This window comes from Mus musculus, chromosome 2, assembly GCF_000001635.26.
Source record: "Mus musculus strain C57BL/6J chromosome 2, GRCm38.p6 C57BL/6J".
Classification (NCBI taxonomy): domain Eukaryota; kingdom Metazoa; phylum Chordata; class Mammalia; order Rodentia; family Muridae; genus Mus; species Mus musculus.
In genome coordinates this window covers 24,625,526-24,643,081 of record NC_000068.7, presented here as the reverse complement: position 1 = coordinate 24,643,081, position 17,556 = coordinate 24,625,526, and the positions used below count along the sequence as shown (strand labels likewise).

The window sequence follows — 17,556 nt, the reverse complement described above, 5'->3', positions numbered from 1 at the left end:
GTTTAGAGCTCAAGTTTCTGCTTCCGTTGGTGACTCATCTTCTCTTTTGTTTCTTGTTTTTTTTGTTCTTGGTTTACCTTAACGTACCTGCTGACTCACGCCATCCAACCACCATACAATGCGAAAACCCATGTCTCCGTCTGTATGTTGCACACCTGCTGTTCAAACCACCCCAATTTGTAAATAACATGCAAATACCCATCCATGAAAACATCCCATGTAGGAAACGGTTGGTTCACAACTTTAAAGTTCTTATGTGTCTTCTCTGCTTGTCTGCGTCCTCGTCTCCTGTTTCGTGGTTTCTGCCCAATGCCTTCAGAGGCAAGAGCAGGACTTCACTGAGCTTAGTCACCTCTGGCCTCGTTGTGTACTTTCTAAAGCAGCAAGGGTTTCTCAACACCTCTAAGATGGTCTTTTGATCTGTCTGAGGAGAAGAAATGGGATTCTGGGAGGCAGGGGTAGTTAGCAGTACTGAGGGCAGATCTTTCTGCCGAAGCTCAGTCAAATTTGAGTTTCTGTAGAGTACGTTTGGTCCTCGACCAGGTGGCTCCATGGTTTCTGTTGCACCCCATGCATTAATCTTAGTTTCTGTTGCTGTGACAAAACAAAATGATCAAGGCAACTTACAAAAGGAAAAACTTATTTGGGACTTACCACAGCAAAGTGATAGGAGTTTATCATGATAATAGCAGGGACTATGAAGGCAGGTGTGTGGGCAGGCAGGGATGGCCTGGAACAGCTATAGAGAGCTCACATTTCAAACCATAAGATGAAGGCCAAGAGATGCAATCCCTTTGAAACCTCAAAGCCTACCCCTAGTGACATACTTCCTCCAGCAAGGCCACACCTTCTTATCCTCCCCAAACATCCCTAACTGGAGGCGGTTTAAATATCCTGTGGCTGTTTAAGTATTCCAATGTCTAATACCTACAGGAGACATCTTCAAACCACCACACCCTAGTAGCAGAAGTCCTTTGTAGACAGGACCTCCTAAGAATGTTCAAGCTGAGGCAATAAGGTTTAGGGAGAGTTTAGAGACTAGGACTCTATGGTTCAGCACAGTTTGTATAGGGCCTGAGTAGGTGGAGGCTCTGCCCTAGTGTGTTAGAGCACAGGGATACCCATCCACGTCCATTTGTATAGCATAGATCTGCAAGCATGCCTTGCTCAGGCTCCTGTGAACCTCAAGGGCCTCTTCTGGAGTTTGGCAGCAGCTCATCTTCTGTTGAGGCTATGGAAGCTTATTCACACAGGCAGATATTTAATTCTGTTACAGAAGCTGAATGCTTCATGTAGAGTTTTATAACTGGAATTATACCATGATCCTGCAGAAACACCCACAGCATGTTTTCTTTATGGCCTCCAGCCAGGCCACACAGTTTCACCTCCCTGTCCCTTACCTTCCTCTTCATAGCATACAGGAGCAGCTAATATCTGTCTGTCTCTTTCCCTCTCCCCCCTCCCTCAAAATCTGACCTCTTTAGAATGAAGGAAAGGGAGTAGCTGGTTTGGGGCTGCAGGATTTTATTCTCTGGTATGCTGTTTGACCAGCAGGTGTCCATAGGTCTGGGCTTTATGCTCAGGTGACATTGAGGAACAAGTTTTCTCTGTCTTGTGACTAACTAGAGGCCATAGTAGGGTTGGATTCCAGGCCTTAGTCAGTCCAGCCATCCTTGTTGGGATTGCCTTACAATGCTTAGTGTACTTTCAGAAACCCCCCCCCCCCCCAATTATCCCTATGAATACCTCTGTTGTCTCTAGGTTGTGAGCAAGGAGGCTGAGGAAAAGTGTTAGGGACTAATGTCTCCTCAGGGTCAGTGGTCCTTACAGTGAGATTAAGGACAATTCTGCTAGCGGAGTCACGTCCTGTGCAGCAGAAACCATGGGTCTTGGAAGAACAGGACATATGTGCTCACCACCAGTGACATGACCAAGCCAGAGATGAAAGCACAGGGTGTACCACTGTCTGCTTGTAGCCGTTGCCATCCTGCATGTGCTTGGCATGGTGGTGCCTCACGCATTGCTCTGTGCTTGGGGCATCACCATCTAGTCTCATGGCGCTCTAGGGTTGCCTGTCCATCACTCACTTGTCCAGTCCTGAGCACTATGAAGCTCCCAAGAGAAAAGCCTGGGAAGGGGTGTGAACCTTTGTTAACAAAGTAGAGATGACTGTGGTTCAGTCTTGGGTTCACACCCCCAGCTCATCTAGGCGTTTCCAGGGTCTCTTCACCATCCTGGCTGTCTTCTGTCCTCCCTTTACAGGCAAGCCTTTGTTTTCCTCCAAATCTTCAGGATGTCTTCTCTGTGACAGGTACCTTAGTACAGACTGCTTTGATATGGGCAAGTGTTGTATTACTATAATCCGTGCCCCTCAAAGCAAGCTGAACAGATAGTTTCAAAATAGAATCCCAGAGAGGGGTAGGTACTTGTCTCCCTGTCTGCTCATCTTGTTCAAAGGTCTCTTTTGGTGTTAGTGGACAGTAGTTCTTGGCCACCATGTCTACTAGTGAGACTGGTCTTCATTTCAATTTAGGATCTGCCAGGCTGTGCCATCTTTCAGGTCCATGCTCTGAGGTGATATTTGCCCCCTTACTGATTTGGACATAGTTTGAGCCCCCTTTGTGTCTGAAGGCCCTTCTACGTATTGTTTCAAGGGCTACAACATCCTGTCCAGAGCCACCTGATTCAAGGTATCTATCCCCACTACTTGCATAGACAGTGCAAAACTGTTTTTATTCTTGTTGAGAACCACAAATGGCTGTCCCCAAGAATGGGAGCAATAGACAAGGCAGACATGTCCATTGGAAGTAAATGTGAACCCCAACCCCTGCTGAATGTATGCTCTGCCAAGACGGGCAGCCCTGGAGCATCTTCTCAGCCTTGCCCTGCCTCTCTCTGCATGCGCTGACTGCTTCTACTGTATCATTCAACACATCTGTTCTCTTTCCTTTTTATTCATCACTGAATTTGACAACACAAATATGTATGAGCTTGAGCTGCTTGCATATTGACAAATGCTAAATGACAGGAAGTTGCTTTTGGGTGATAGTATAGGCGCCTGGTATCTAAACAGGCATAAAACACCTGGCTGCACAGGTACTCATCGCAATGCATGGATACCTCCCCAGAGCCAGAACTCTGAAAAGGACTGCCAATAATTCAAGGTGCCCAGGGTCAGGTAATCTTTGGAGTCTGTGTGTGTGTGTGTGTGTGTGTGTGTGTGTGTGTGTGTGTGTGATTGGTTTCAAACCCCTGATTGAGGGAGCAATGGCAAATGTCCTGGGTTCTCTAGAGCAGAGGCTCCTATGGCAAGAACAGCAGTGACTATATATGTCCCTTTATGAGAATGCTTGCTGATACCTGGACAGGTCCCAGAGAAACCAGCCAGTGCCAGTAGCTCAGACAGGCAAGGCCTTTACTGATTGATCCCAGAAAGGAAGATTGGCTGGTAAGCTCAGGAAGGGGCCACTTCAGGAGTGCCCCCTGGGGAGTATCTGGACAGTTGGCCAGTACTGGAGACTCATAGGTGATCTCCCAGCACTACCTGACAGAAGAGAGGGACTTTGGAAGCTTTTCTTCATGTCCCTTACTGTTGGGGAATGGCCCTAGTGTGAGGGACTTTTCTCGGACTTGCTTCATGAGAAGTAACTTCTAGTGATCCACTTTCCTTTGGGGAGGTTTTCTGGCAGCCAGCTGCTGCTTAGACTGAAGCAATGGCTTTATTCTTATTTCTCTTAATACATTTCTTCTGGGTCACAGGGACTGGGCGGGGGGTGGGAGTGGGGGTGGGGATTTGTAGGATGGAAGCAGCCAGTCTGCCCTTTTCTGAGAGCGACTCAAAAGATTTGGAAACAGTGCTTCTTTTTTGCAGAACAACTTCATCAACCTAAGCTTCCTTCGCCTCTTCCGGGCGGCACGGCTGATCAAGCTGCTTCGCCAGGGCTACACCATCCGCATCCTATTGTGGACCTTCGTCCAGTCCTTTAAGGTAAAGCAGGGCTTGTGTGGTGCCTGGACAGCTCCCTTTGGGTATCCTTTACCAAGCTTCCTCTCTTCCACTCAGAGGGGACCCTCCTTTAGAAGGCTGAGTTGGGGCAGGTCATGTGTGCCTCTTTGGCATGTGTTTATCCTGATGCAGTTTTCTAAAGACATTGTGACTGAGTAACAGTTATTTTGCTAATGCCCATACAACTCTGAGCCGGGCTTATGCTCTTGAGTCACGGATAAGCAGACAAGGCCACTTGCTGCTGGCAGGACTCAGTGGTCAGTGGGTGGAGTTGGACCAGGCTGAGGTGTGTGTCGCCTCAGGGATGCCCTGGAGCTGATGTGCTCATGTGTCTCCAGGCGCTGCCCTACGTGTGCCTCCTCATTGCCATGCTGTTCTTCATCTACGCCATCATCGGCATGCAGGTGGGTGCCACCTGCCCAGACTGGATTGGACACAGGTCTCCTGTCGCTGGGTGAAGGGTACGGGTCACTGTCATTAAGTGATCATAATACAATGAGGTTATCATTATCTGTGAAGCAGACACGGTGTAAACACTGAGTGAACTAACCCTCAAAAACACTGCTTGATGGCAGAGGAGACCAAGGCAGCACAGTGGGGGCTCAGCAACCCCTTCCACCCAGTCCCTTTTCTCTGGGAAGCTGTATTTTTGAAAGCGAGGTCCAGCAGGGCTTAGGATGCTGAGGCACAAGCCTATTTTAGATTCGCATCTGACTGACAGCCAGCCATTGTGTTGTCTGGCAGCCAATATCCTTTTCAGGCCAGATGTTCCTGACAAAATTCTTCCCAGTATGTAAGCAGAATCCCACAGATCACTGACCTTGACAATAACTTAGCTTTTCTTTTCTTTTGTCAGAGAACACTGTGCTAATTCTTTGGGGGAAAGATATAAATCAGCTGCCCAGCTGCAGCTCTTGACTGCTCCTCAGCGGAGATGGGAGTGGGTTGAGTATTGATTTGCGGTGGGAGGTGCCAAAATCTTGAGCTTTAGCTGAGTTCTAAAGCTCATTTTGTATTGAAGTTTTCTGAGATCTGGTGCTACTTAAAGTGAACATGCATGTTTGATGTTGCTTTTGCTTATGGGTATTCAGTAGCGTGTGTTTCCCTGATCTTTGTGGAAATATGATAGTTTATAGACTTTCAGTTACAGTCTGAGTGTTAAACTCAGCATGGCTCTGGACTCACTTTGAAAACAGCCTATCAGATTGCCTCAAAGCCTATTGTGCTGTTTGTCCCAGAGAACACTTTTGTTTGTCCAAAGAACACTTCCTGAGTCGTTACCAACCTACTTACAGTGTTGCATTAGCAAGTGACCTGAACGGAGCTTTTTTACTCAAAGCAGAGCCCAAGCCCAAATCATTTGTCCTGGTTGCTCAGACTTGCATCTGTGGGTAGCCTTAGAGCCCCAACTGCACACACTGAAGCACAGTGCATGAGTGTGTTCCACTAAAGGCTTTCTGTGCTGCGAGCCACCCACAATATTGCATGCATGCTTTCTCTCACCTAGTCACGGCCCCCAACATTCAGCATGTATACTCTGTTATTTTCTACATTTCAGGTTTTTGGAAACATTGCCCTTGATGATGACACCAGTATCAACCGACACAACAACTTCCGGACATTTCTGCAAGCCTTAATGCTATTGTTCAGGTGTGCTGGTTTGTAGCCTATAGAACATGTCCACTCTTTACTTGTGACAGAGGGTCGGTTCCATACATAGAGCACTTCACTTCCAACACCAAAACTATGCTGTCTCTGTCAAGTAGGCCTGTGCAGTTGTTTGCTTTCTATTTATGTTTCCCAAAGGGCTCTTGTCTACTGTCTTAGTCAGGGTTTCTATTCCTGCACAAACATCATGACCAAGAAGCAAGTTGGGGAGGAAAGGGTTTATTCAGCTTACACTTCCATATTGCTGTTCATCACCAAAGGAAGTCAGGACTGGAACTCAAGCAGGTCAGGAAGCAGGAACTGATGCAGAGGCCATGGAGGGATGTTACTTACAGGCTTGTTTTCCTTGGCTTGTTCACCTTGATTTCTTATAGAACCCAGGACTACCAGCCCAGGATCGCATCACCCACAATGGGCCCTCCTACCCATGATCACTAATTGAGAAAATGCCTTACAACTGGATCTCATGGAGGCATTTCCTCAAGAGAGGCTCCTTTTTCTGTGATAACTCCAGCTTGTGTCAAGCTGACACACAAAACCGGCCAGTACATCTACCTTGGCCTCCAGATAGACAGAAAAGAAGTATATGTAGGAGGGACTCCAGTGGCCCTGTGCCAACCCAGCCTCTACTACATTGCTTCTGCTCCCAAAAGGTGTCCAGAGGTAGTACAGTCTAGGAGGATAGACATAGTTGGTAAGGTCTCATTTGAAATGCTGGTATCATACTGCCTACCCAGTCACCATATTGGTCACCTCCATCAATGGATGAAGGAGAAACTGGGCCCTGAGAAGGAATTTTCAGCTAGTCAGTGGGCACAGGAAACCAACTTACTGAAGCTGGTCATGTGAGCAGGCCTCTGGTCTCTGCTCTTCCTTCATTGCTCTCACTGGGACTATAGTGCCCTGGACTCCTGGTGCCTTCAGAAAAGTAGCAGGTGACACTCAGGGTCCAGAGCAAGAGACCCATCTTCACAAGTTATAGGGCTGTAGCCATCCACTCTTGTGTCCCAAGAGTGAGTGTGGGGTAGGATGTGTCATGTACCTATCTTCGTAGAGTCTTCTGTGTGGCCATCCCTGGCTCCAGACAGAGCAAGTATGCTCTTTGTAAGGATTGATAGTGAGGTGTGCTGAACTCAGACCCCGCCTTGGGACTTCCTGAGATTCTACTACCTCTGTCCCTGTATGCAAATGTATCACACAGTCTTGTGGCATCCCCTCCTTGGGTTCATGGAAGTTCTGTGGAGAGGAGTGAACACCAGCCTTTTTCTCTGAGTAGCTTGGGGAACATCTTCACCAGACATCTTCAGGCTTTGACTTTCCAAAGTCATATTTCTCTAGGCTTTGGCAGATAGAGTCATGATATTTCATCATGTATTGATAGTCTGCCTCGTGCCACACAGATCTGAAGCACACCTGTGAAGGCAGCTTCAGTTTGAGGCCTTTGTTCTCAAAGATTTCTTTTCTTCCTGAGCTTTCTGTCATGCAGAGTGCTTCTTCAGTCATGCTGGCTTGGATGGGGCAGCCAATAGGAGGTTCCTCACGCCTGCTGACATTAGTGGGCAGTGACCTTTGTCCCTGCCCAGGACCAGCTATATATGCTTATACATAGACTTTTTATTGTCTTTTGGCCACATGACTATAAACAAAAGTCCCCAAGAATCCCCAGGTGGCTGCTGTGAGTGGTTTTGAGATGCCATGGCCAATGTGAAAGTAGACTGAGCAGAGAGGGTATGATGCACTGTGGGAAAAGAATTCCCAGGGCACAGGAAAGGGGCATGAGTTTGGGCTTCTGCAATGACTGACAGAATCCTGATGAAGGGAAGGGAAGTGCATGAGCCACCTTCCCTCTGGGCCTGCTGGGATGCTGGGAACAGTGTGGGATCAATTGCTATAGCACTCCCCAGCAGAGCAAGCTAGCAAGTGGCAGATAGACCTACGCCAGAGGAAAGGATTCACTTCTGGACACGAAGAGGATGAGGAATCTCCCAGTGCAGTAGATCATGCCCGGGACTTTCTTAGTTAGCGTCAGCCTAGAAATCCCCTGTAATCCAGAAGAGGAGGCTTCCTCTCCACAGCTCTTTCAAGGGCTCTGCTGGCCACGCTCTGGGTTCATTGAACAGCTCCCTCTGGGCTTGCCTTTGTGTGCTTACAGCTCTGTCCTTTTCAGGAGTGCCACTGGGGAGGCCTGGCATGAGATCATGCTGTCTTGTCTGGGCAACCGGGCCTGTGACCCACATGCCAACGCCAGTGAGTGCGGGAGCGACTTTGCCTATTTTTATTTTGTCTCCTTCATCTTCCTCTGTTCCTTTCTGGTAAGTCCCTTTTTGCCCATATCTGCCTATCACAGGTCATCTTCTGTTGGCTCCTGATTTTGACCCAGTCCACATTTATGTCAGTCCCATGCTTAAAGCCTTTGTCCATTGTCTAAGGCAGTTCAGTGAAACCATGTGTCTGGGATAATGAGTAGGTAACATTAGGATGTGGTGGGTTCTTAGGCATTTGGAATCTTGGGAACCTTGGAGCAGGAGCAGGAGCAGGAGCAGGAGCAGGAGCAGGAGCAGGAGCAGGAGCAGGAGGAGCAGGAGGAGCAGGAGCAGGAGGAGGAGCAGGAGCAGGACAGGAGCAGGAGGAGGAGCAGGAGCAGGAGCAGGAGGAGGAGCAGGAGGAGCAGGAGCAGGAGGAGGAGCAGGAGCAGGAGGAGGAGCAGGAGGAGCAGGAGGAGGAGCAGGAGCAGGAGGAGGAGGAGGAGCAGGAGGAGCAGGAGCAGGAGGAGGAGCAGGAGCAGGAGCAGGAGGAGCAGAAGGAGGAGCAGGAGGAGGAGCAGGAGGAGCAGGAGGAGGAGCAGGAGGAGCAGGAGCAGGAGGAGGAGCAGGAGGAGCAGGAGGAGCAGGAGGAGCAGGAGCAGGAGGAGCAGGAGCAGGAGCAGGAGGAGCAGGAGCAGGAGCAGGACAGGAGCAGGAGCAGGAGCAGGAGGAGCAGGAGCAGGAGCAGGAGGAGCAGGAGCAGGAGCAGGAGGAGCAGGAGCAGGAGGAGCAGGAGCAGGAGGAGCAGGAACAGGAGCAGGAGGAGCAGGAGCAGGAACAGGAGCAGGAGGAGCAGGAGCAGGAGCAGGAGCAGGAGCAGGAGCAGGAGCAGGAGCAGGAGCAGGAGCAGGAGCAGGAGCAGGAGCAGCCAAGCTAGATATCTACAACTTGGCTCTGGCTTCTGTTTGGACAGTCAGGGATAGAGCTGCAGAGTAAGTAGGAAGGCTATTGAGGGAGACAGTGGCTCAAAGGTTTCGAGAATTATGAAGGACTGATCTACAACTTCAAGGTAGAGCTGATTAAAGAAGAGAAAAGAAAGCCACACTGGAATTTTCTAAGCAATAAGTTCAGGTCCCGCCAATAGACACATGGAGCACTGCAAGCCCGGGCTGGAAGGGAGAAGAAGCACTGGACAGGTCCCGGGGTGGAGGTATGAGCGAGCTCTCCCTGTGCTGCTGTGTTTTCGTACCTGGACTGCCTTCTCAAGGGTGTGGCATAAGCTGCACGAGTCACTCAGGCTAGGTGAAGGGCCTTCCACTCAAGCAGGAAGTGGGGCCTGAGGATCTAGGCACCTATGGGAAAGCTATGTAACCACATTGCTCAGCAAGCATGGCATAGAGCTGATTGGATCCCTGAAGCTCCTTGCCCACTCAGTGTAGCAGAATCAACAAGCTGCAGGTTCAGTGAGAGTCCCTGTTTTAGAAAAATGGGGTGGAGAAGAAGAAAGGCATGATGTCAACCTCTGGCCTATATGTGCACACATGCACACACAGTGTCCAGTACCCTCACGACAGAACAAGAGCAAGTATATACAATATACACATATACACAAGGAGAGAGGAGGACAGACTGGCCTCCTGCCTCAAGACTTACCACATCTCTGGAAATGGAATCCAGAAGTCTGAGTTTTTTCCTTAAAAATAAAAGACTTACTTGTTTTAACTTATGCATATGTATGTCTCACTGTGTGTGTAAGTGTGCTCCAAAATGCCAGGAGAGGGCATTAATTCCCTGGAGCTAGAGCCACCCACATGTACACTGTGAACCCAGCTCCAGTCCTCTGAAAGGGCTACAGGTTCTCTTAACTGCTGAGTCATTTCTCCAGCTCCCTCCCCTTTTATTTGTATATGTTTACGTATGTGTTTTTTGGTGGGTGTGTGCATGTGTATGTCTGGGTGCATATACATGTGGAAGGCAGAGGTTTATGTCAGGTGTCTTCCTCAATTGCTCCCTAGCTTACAGTTTTGAAACAGGATCTCTTGCTGAACCTGGAGCCCATCAGTTTGGCTAGGCCGCACGGTCCGTGGACTTTACTACTGTGAGGGTTACAGATGTGTGCTTTTGTGCCTGGCTTTTACACGGTTACTGGGATCCTAAACTTGGCTCTTTGTGTTTCTACAATGAGCACACTGCCAATGGAATGAATCATTGTTCTGGCCTGGAATGTAAGTTTTAGTAAGCTATCAGGTCACCTTGTAAATGTGAAACTTTGAGGAACAAGTGAAAGTTGCCGACATCCATGGAAAGAAATAAAAGAAAAGTTAATTAATGGAGAAAGACATCACATGCCCATGAGTTGGAAGTAGTATTATCACAATGACAGTACTTCTGCAAATGATGTATAGAATAAATACACCAAATAAAACCGTGGTGGCATTTGAGGCTAGGCAGAAATAGGAAAGCAGATCTTAAAATCCATGCTCAGTTGCCAGGAAATAGCCAACACAATCTTGAAATACAAAGGTGAAGGATTCACCACCCCCAATTTCAAAACTTACTTCAAAACCAATATAGCGGGTGGCAGAGTGCATCACAAACACTACAGCATTAACTCACAAACTGATTCCAGTGTAATACCAGCACTTAGAATATATGGGATCAGAAACCAGGCCATCTTCTGTTAGATAGCAAGTTCTAGGCCACCTCAAACAAAACAATAGTAACCAAAATAGTGTTGGTGACATAAGATTTATAAAGCAGCCAAAGAAAGTTAAGAACCTAGAAATAGTCTAGACCACTATGGCCAATTGGTTTTTTATGTCTATTTATTGTTTCAGATTAATAAGATAGATTTATTGAGTGCACTGTAGGGGCTGGGACTGGGTGGTCTGAAAGTGCTATTTACATGTTTACAACTACTTCTCTTCTGAAAAGGGTGCTTGTGGGGAAATGCTTTTCTGTGTTTTAGTCTTTGTAGGAGTAAACATTGGGATTTGTGGGAATCATTGGGACTGAGAGGACGTTAGACGCTAGAAAGTTCCAGCAGGTCTGTCCTTATCACAAACTGCAGGCAGAGCTTGAGAACAGATAAAATGGCACAGTGGAGTGTCTATCACCTCTTCTTCTTTTGCCCTACAGATGTTGAACCTCTTTGTTGCTGTAATCATGGACAATTTTGAGTACCTCACTCGGGACTCTTCCATCCTAGGGCCTCACCACTTAGACGAATTCATTCGAGTCTGGGCTGAATACGACCCAGCTGCGTGGTGAGTGAGCTTGGGTGCTCTGTGCTCCTCAGGGTTGGTTGTCATTTCCTGTGGTTCTCAAGCCAGGGCCAGGATGATCTTAGATAGTTCCTTACACATGTCCCCTCAGGTGTTGATCTGAGGCCTAGGACTTACCCAGTTCTGTGTGTCTTAGCACTGGTCCCCCGTGCAGTAGCATGTTCCTTTTTGACTCCATGCCTTGGTGCAGCTGTGGGGCAGAGACCTTCAGTATGGTCCTCAGGAGAGTGCCTATGCCTGGGGGTCAAGGAACATTTCCAGGGCTCTCTGCACAGAAGTGTCCTGCCTTCTCCCAAGGCTTGTCTTGTGATGGAGCATGGAAGCCCAGTGGGAGAGGGTAAAGAGACAGTGTGGGGACACACCTGTGTAATCCTCAGAGGGCTTTGAGAGCAAAGAGTGTGTGTGTGTGTGTGTGTGTGTGTGTGTGTGTGTGTGTGTGTGTATGAGGGGCGAGGGTTGTTATTGTTGCTGCTGCAGCTGCTGTTGTTTGAACATTAGGAATGGAACCCGAGGATATGGAAAGAAAAAACACTTAAGCAACCGAGCTATCTCACCACTTGCCATAATGGGAGTTTTCAGATTTCTCCTTGATGGACTTAGCTCTTCCTCTCTACCATTTATTTTGGGAACAGGAGCCAGGGTGTATGTCTGTTGTCAGCCCTTGTTGCATGTGGTGGACACTTAGTAGAGTTTTCTTTAAATCAGAGGAACTGGGGAGGTAGAAAACTGTTACTCTGCTGCATAAGTGAAGGGTGATTTGTTTCTAGAGAACAAGGGCCTTCTGATTGCTTTGATTGCTTTGCACAGTGATGCCATGGTCCATAGAGAGCACTTCTTGGTGATGTCATAGTCCATAGACACTACACAGTGATGTTTCACAAATCCCCCTTGCCAGAGACCACATTCAGGAAGACACGCAAGCAGGAGATCAGGGGCTCTCCATCTGTGTGCTTGTTCATTCCTCTACCCACTTGGTCACTGACTTGATGCTTGGACCACTCATTTCATCTGCTCCATCTCCTCTCACCTAATGTTCACTTGTGTATTGTGTTAGTTACCTTTTTAATTCTGTGATTGTATCTCACAAAAGCTTGTTCTGGCTTATAATTAAAAAGAGATATAGTCTAACATGGAGGGAAGGCATGTGACAGGAGTGTGAGACAGCGGGTCACAGTCATAAGAGATGAGTGCTGTGTCCATCTCACAGTTTCCTTTGTATTCAGCCTGGGACCATGGCCCTTGGATGATGCCAACTACATGTAGCATGGGTCTTCCCATCTCAGTACAACCTAGCCATTCCCTCACAGAGAGGATGCTCGGAGGCTTGCCTTCTGAGTGACTCTGGGTCCTGTTCTGCCGACAGTCAGCACTAACTGCCACACCCACACATGCCCTTGTTCAGGTATTTTTCCATTTAACAGCTCATTCACCCATTCAAGCTCTTTCAGCCACTCAAGCGATAGTCGCAGAGGACTCTTCCCTGTAAGGGGCATGCAGGAGAGGCAAAGGCTGGGAGCACTGGCTGCTGGGGAGGATACAAGCCTCTTGTTCAAGAACCAAGCCGTGAATGAACAGTTTTCCTTGAAGGAGTGAGTGTTAGCTTCCTGTGCCTTAGGGATGGACAAGAAACTGCAGCTGTATGCAGCTCCCCAGCTACCCTTGTCTACCTCTAACAGATCTGTGGTCAGCGTTTTGCTCTGGGATAGTCAGGAGAATGAAGTCAGGCTCCCATGAGTAGGCTGGGCATGCTAAGGTTTCTGGTAGATCCTGGGGGCTGAAATCAGGACAGGCATGTTTAGGTCTCTGCTGGAGAACTGGAGGATATGATGAAGCTAATGGCTAGAGTCCTCCTCCCCAAGCTCCCGAACTAATGGCTAGAGTCCTCCTCCCCAAGCTCCTGAGCTAATGGCTAGAGTCCTCCTCCCCAAGCTCCTGAGCTAATGGCTAGAGTCCTACTCCCCAAGCTCCTGAGCTAATGGCTAGAGTCCTACTCCCCAAGCTCCTGAGCTAATGGCTAGAGTCCTACTCCCCAAGCTCCTGAGCTAATGGCTAGAGTCCTACTCCCCCAAGCTCCTGAGCTAATGGCTAGAGTCCTACTCCCCAAGCTCCTGAGCTAATGGCTTGAGTCCTCCTCCCCAAGCTCCTGAGCTAATGGCTAGAGTCCTCCTCCCCAAGCTCCTGAGCTTCTGTTTCCTTCTCCTTAACCTGATGCTCAGCATAAGAGTGAGTGCTCAGTGACCTCAGGGTGCTCAGTGAACTCAGGGTGGGGGTAGTTGGACATGCTTTCTTCTGCTGGGCTAGATTCCCATTACTCCTGTCCTTCAGCCTCTCCTCTGCTCCTAGGGACAGACAAACAGACTGCAGCTGTATCCTCAGCTGCCTTGTCTGCCCCTCACAAGGTGTGTTCTGAGGTGCTGTCTGGAGTTGTAGTCTAGGAAGTTTCACAGTATTGCATCAGGGCCCTGGGACAGAGGTCTTTTTCGGTTGAGGCTGTTTGGATTGACATCATCTCTGTGTATATTTTCCATTTCTATGAGAAATCTCCCATTTTTACATAGTTCATAAGCAGCAGAACCACTTGTTGTTATTGTATATTGTACTTGATTACTTTTGACTTTGTAGACGCTCCTCATATCTGTATATTCATATGTTTTCCCCACCATGCCCAAGACTCTTACTGAGTTGCTCAGGCTCAGGGATATTGGCTAGGTGTGTCACCAAGGAAGGGTACAGTGGAGAGACTGGACTTTGTCACATAAAGGGCAGGAGAGACTCTAGCTACAAAATTACTCATTAGTACTCCCAGATTACCCTGGCTATGACCTGAACAGTCATTGCTATTTCTGGAATATTTCCCCAAGCTGCAAAAAACAGATAATGTGTAGGACTCACTTTGCACTGAGGGCCAATGAAGGCCTGTGAAGGAGCAGCATCCCCCGAGTCCTCACAAGCTGCATACCCAGTTCCCACCATGAACTGTAACCAAGAAAGGGGTAACGTGCACAGTTGCTTAGCCAGCGGCACTGGCCTGAGTACTACTTGTGATCATGAGTAGCGAGAGTTCAGTCTGTCTTCTAATTCAAGAGGTGGAGAGCTAGGGGCCCTGGATGTCACTGGCAAGCTGAAGAGACGGCCAAACATGAGCCTTGTGGCAGAGGTGACACCATGGCCACACAACATCAAGATCATCAAGTGTACCTTAAAGTGCTTTGAGGCTGGTGCTGGTTCCCTGCAGACCCCTCCAGGAGGTGGATAGCTTGACAGAGCGCCCACCAGGTTAAAGCTGGGTCCTGCATTTGAACAGGCTCACTGCAAACCTAGCAGGTGGCTGTCTTAATTTCCCATGTGACCATGTGATTTTCTCAATATTTGGGAAAAACTTTGAAACCACAAACTGCCAAACTTTCTAACATTTGTGTATGTGTATGCACAAGCACAGATGTGTGTGAGCATATGCATGTGTGCATATGTGGATGAGCCTGTGTGTCTTCTGCATGTGCACATGCAATATACACTGTGCACACATAGGCATATGCATATGTTTTGTGTATCCATGTGGGTTTATCTGTGAGTGTGAGACAGACTGTGTATATGTATACACATCTGTGTATGTATGGTAAGCGTACATGTATATTGTGTGCATATGTGAGTCATTTCATGTATATATGCACATGTTAGGGTGCTTATGTATCGTTTGTGCATTGTGTGAGTTTGTACATGCTGTGGGATACTAGAAAGGCATGGAGCTTCTGGGAGCTGGAGCTGCCTTTTCCTCTGGCCTCCCTTTTGCTGCTTCAACATATTGTGTTGAAGCATGGGGACTGAAAATGAGAGCCACACTCACACAGTCATCCATCTATCGAGTAAACACTTCCTGAGCACCTGCTATGTCCTGGGTTTGTGGCCCCAAAAGTGAAAACATAAATAAGGCTATGAGATAGGATAGTTACATGGCCATAGCTTAGAGCCAGGACACTTTTGAGGAAGGAAGGAAGGATTGCATGCACCTAAGATGTATGAAAGGAGGCAAGATGGACTGAGTGCCAGGCAGTTCTGAGGCAGGTCAGAGGGAGGGAGAGCTGGGGAGACCGTGTGAGCCACAAGCAAAGTGTTAAAACTGGGAGAGACTGAGATGAGAGACCTAAAAATTGAGTTAAATGGGCATCTTTGCTTTTTTACTTGGTGGATAGTGGGAAGGCTTTTGGTTGTGTTGGGAAAATATTCTCAAACAAGGTTAACATGCATCATGTCCACACATTTCCACTGGTGTTATAGAATGGACTTAACGAGTAGTTGGCCCCTTGTAATTGTCCCTAGGATCCAACAAGATTAGCAAACATGGGTGAGACTCAAGTAGAACATCCTCTTTCCAAGACGTAAACTGGGCAGGACTTATAACTGATTAGCCACATAGGAGAAAGAAGAGTCTGTGGTGACCAAAGGGTACCATCACTGTGAGGAGGGCTTCTTTGGCTAGGCCAGCAAACTCCAGGGGGACATCAGTGTATCCAGGAAGATGGGAATGGTTGAGAGGTTATTTAGGTACTTCTGAGTAGGGTTTCTGCATCTGAGAAATGGACGGGGTGCAACATGGTAGTGAGAGTCAGGGTCAGAGAGAGACATGGAAAAGGGCTCTGCCATTCAGGAACTGAGGGAAAGACAGACAGCAAGTACAGTTGAGACTGGCCAATGGTAGGGCTCATGGTGGGGGTGAGTGTGTTTATTCTTCCTCATTATTCTGAGTGTTTCCTGCCTAGCTTCACGTCCAGGGATTATCTTGGGGCCGACACTTCCTGGGAGCACGAGCCTCTAGGCTCTTCTCTAGGGAGAAGCCTGTGTAGCCTGTGTAGCTGTACCCCTCACCTCCACCTCACAGCTCATCTTCCATTGCAGACTGGGTGGGTGGGTGGGGCGGGCTCCATCATGCCTTGTTGCCATAACCTGTAACATTTCCTTTCCAGTTGCCGGATTCATTATAAGGATATGTACAGTTTGTTGCGTTGTATTGCGCCACCCGTTGGCTTAGGAAAGAACTGCCCTCGTAGGTTGGCCTACAAGGTTTGCAACTTCAGAGCCTCCATCTGACATACTTCCCTGCCCGAATCGCAAACACTGCACACACTCCCTGCCTGACTCGGGAATGACAACACCTCACCTTCTCTTTCCTCTGTCCTGCCCTGCCCTGCGTTCCAGCATCCTGGATGCTTTGGTTCCCTGTTTTATCTCCCCTAGCTGGAGGCAGGCAGTCTTCAAGACAGTTCCCAAGGTGTTTTCTGGCCTGGCTAGGCCGAGTCTGCCAGGACCAATTGTCTGGGTGTGGGGTTTGGGAGGGATGGCATGTGGGTGAGACAGGACCTGTTTTTTAACCAAGGAAACAGCCATCACACCTAGCATTCTTGCAGGCTCTTATGAATGGGCTGATGGTCTGACAGGCCAGAGGCTGAGAGCCCAGGGAAGTATGTATGTGGGTGCAAATAAACAAGGAGCAGTTGTCCCTGTGGGTCAGGAGAGGCTTTCAGGTCCCTGGGGGAAGGAAAGAGTGGAAACAAGAAAGGGGAGCCCTCCTGCGTCGCTTCTGGATTGATGTGCTCAGCTCAGGGAGAAACCCCCTGGCCTGGAACTGTGAGCAGAGGGCAGGATCTGGGCAGATCTGCCCTCTGGAGAAAGGCTGGACTCTGCTGTGTCTCTGAGACCCCAAGCCCACAGGCAGGTGCTCTGGGGTAGAGGGAAGCCCCAGCCTCTTGACTTGGGAAGATGCTACACCAGCCCCAAGATGCTGCCCTGAGTGCCCTAGCCCACAGGGGGCACATCCAACCTATTGGTCCCAACCTGTGCTGTCAGAGGCACCAGTGGCACCAGGCCACAGCTTACTCAGCTTCCCTTCCTCAAGTCTCCTTCCCACCCAGCCCTGACCTCAGCAGCAGCCCTGCCCTGGGCTGGCCTCGGGCGTCTCTGGGCTTGGAGCTGACTTGCCCTGTCATTAAGTTCAGTCCTCTAAGCGCTTTGGAACTCCTTTTCTAGCTTTCTAGTCTGTTGTAGACTTTTCTCCACTTTCACCTCTGGCCTTTGTGGAAGCAAATCTACCCGCCCACTGAGGCGGGTGATGCTGCTGCTGTGGTTCTCAGCAGTTCCCATCTCCACACAGTCTGGCCAGTGCTTCCCACACGATGAACCAGCTCTTTCTGATTTGGCCTTGTCCGTGGTTCTAAAAGAGTAAAGTCAGAAATTTATAACCCAAAGCCGCCCCGATGCAGCCCTTCCTCACCCCTCCATGTTCATTAGCTCAGACATCACCCCTGCCCGCTGCCCTGCATTGGGCTGCCTATGAGAAGGTGAGGCTGGGGGTGGGGGCAAG

General features: G+C 48.8%; 1 protein-coding gene across 24 annotated transcripts in view; it reads left to right on the top strand.

Moving 5' to 3' along the window:
• The window catches only part of Cacna1b (calcium channel, voltage-dependent, N type, alpha 1B subunit), a 159,341-nt gene that overhangs the window by 120,119 nt on the left and 21,666 nt on the right, over window positions 1-17,556 (top strand). For 14 of the 24 annotated variants that reach the window (XR_003950091.1, XM_006497634.3, XM_006497632.3 and 11 more), the window contains 6 exons: window positions 224-229; window positions 3,872-3,988; window positions 4,345-4,410; window positions 5,565-5,656; window positions 7,842-7,986; window positions 11,056-11,183. Coding sequence is in view for 22 of the 24 variants with exons in the window: in XM_006497634.3 (XP_006497697.1) it covers window positions 224-229; window positions 3,872-3,988; window positions 4,345-4,410; window positions 5,565-5,656; window positions 7,842-7,986; window positions 11,056-11,183 (554 nt within the window). In the remaining 2 variants the exon portion in view is untranslated. Of the gene's footprint in view, window positions 1-223; window positions 230-3,871; window positions 3,989-4,344; window positions 4,468-5,564; window positions 5,657-7,841; window positions 7,987-11,055; window positions 11,184-16,162; window positions 17,553-17,556 lie in introns of those variants that run through there. The other 10 variants (XM_017315156.1, XM_006497633.3, XM_006497630.3 and 7 more) reach the window with 6 other exon arrangements.